Source organism: Charadrius vociferus, unplaced genomic scaffold, assembly GCF_000708025.1.
Source record: "Charadrius vociferus isolate BGI_N301 unplaced genomic scaffold, ASM70802v2 scaffold2508, whole genome shotgun sequence".
NCBI classification, from domain to species: Eukaryota; Metazoa; Chordata; class Aves; order Charadriiformes; family Charadriidae; genus Charadrius; species Charadrius vociferus.
In genome coordinates this window covers 11178-12739 of record NW_009649842.1, presented here as the reverse complement: position 1 = coordinate 12739, position 1562 = coordinate 11178, and the positions used below count along the sequence as shown (strand labels likewise).

Here is a 1562-nt window from a genome sequence, read left to right as displayed (position 1 = left end):
CGCTGGGGGAGGGTGTGGGGGGGACCCTGGGCAGAGGGGCGGCGGGGGGCTCGGCCGGGGCAGGGAGAGACAGGGGTCGGAATCCTGCTGTAGCAGCAATGCTGGTGTCAGGAGGACGCGGCTCCTTGAAGCGCCTGTGATGCCCAGAGCGCTGCCTGCCCCCGGCCCTGCCCCAAACGTGCTTTGAGCTGTGGTTATGCTGTTTCAGGCATTTCGCCCCCCACCCACCGTCCCCATCGGAGCTTTATGGTCCCCTGGGACTGCCAGGCTCTGAGGTTTGCTCCGGGGAGCAGCCTGGGGGCTCCTGGCTGGAAATGGGGACCTATGGGCATCTCTACCTGGGGTGGTCACAGCAGCACCCGAATGGCCTGGGGGGGTTGGCAGCTGCCACGTCCCTGGGAGGAATTTTCTTCCTTCCTCCATCCTGGGCAGTGCTCAGGTTTCCACACCTGCTCCGGCGGTGCCAGGGTGTGTAAACCCCGGGAGTGTGCTGGGAGCAGGCGGGCATCACCCTCTGCACGCTGGGAGGACCGCGATTCCTGACAGACCCCGAGGAAACCGTGCATCATCCTCCTGCGCAGCGCAGCATCCTCCATCCTCGTGCCGGTGCTGACCTGGCTGCAGGCACACGCTGGTATGTGCAATGCAGGACATCCTCTCCTCATCTTCTCTCCACATCCCACAGTGGCCAGTTTGCCATCGTACGGAAATGCCGGGAGAGGAAAACGGGTCTGGAATACGCGGCCAAATTCATCAAGAAGCGTCGGCTGTCGTCCAGCCGTCGGGGCGTGAGCCGGGAGGAGATTGAGAGGGAGGTGGACATCCTGCGGGAGATCCAGCACCCCAACATCATCACGCTGCACGACATCTTCGAGAACAAGACGGACGTGGTGCTGATCCTGGAGCTGGTCTCGGGTGGCGAGCTCTTTGATTTTCTGGCTGAGAAGGAGTCCCTGACGGAGGAGGAGGCCACCCAGTTCCTCAAGCAGATCCTGGACGGGGTGCACTACCTGCACTCCAAGCGCATCGCCCACTTCGACTTGAAGGTGAGGTCTGGGAGGTGCAAACACCCCGTACTCGGCAGCTGGGGAGCGGGGACGAGCATCCAGGCTCCTGCGGAGCAGCGGGGCTGGCTCTGGGATCTCTCCCTACTTGAGGCGTGTGTCCTCTCCTCCGGGGAGAGGAGCCTGGCGCACCACGAGGCTCCCGTGGGTGAGCCTGTGGGGGTAAACGCCGGCTCCTCTCCCCCCGCAGCCAGAGAACATCATGCTGCTGGACAAGAACGTGCCAAACCCTCGCATCAAACTCATCGACTTTGGCATTGCCCACAAGATTGAAGCTGGGAATGAATTCAAGAATATATTTGGGACACCGGAGTTCGTAGGTGAGGCCTGGCTGGTGGTGTTCCTCTGGGGCTCCTGCGGGCTCAGAAAGCTTTGGCGTAATCCCGGGGAGATCACAGAATCACAGCATCCCAGACTGGTGGGGGTGGGAAGGGCCCTCTGGAGCTCCCCCAGTGCCACCCCCCACCAGAGCAGGGGCACCTCCAGCAGTGGCACAGG

At 62.9% G+C, this 1562-nt stretch overlaps 1 protein-coding gene across 1 annotated transcript in view; it reads left to right on the top strand.

Moving 5' to 3' along the window:
• Positions 1–1562, top strand: part of DAPK3 (death-associated protein kinase 3) — a 4194-nt gene that overhangs the window by 303 nt on the left and 2329 nt on the right. Inside the window, exons 2-3 of the mRNA XM_009890900.1 lie at positions 686–1046; positions 1255–1384. Coding sequence (XP_009889202.1) covers positions 686–1046; positions 1255–1384 — 491 coding nt within the window. The remainder of the gene's footprint in view (positions 1–685; positions 1047–1254; positions 1385–1562) is intronic.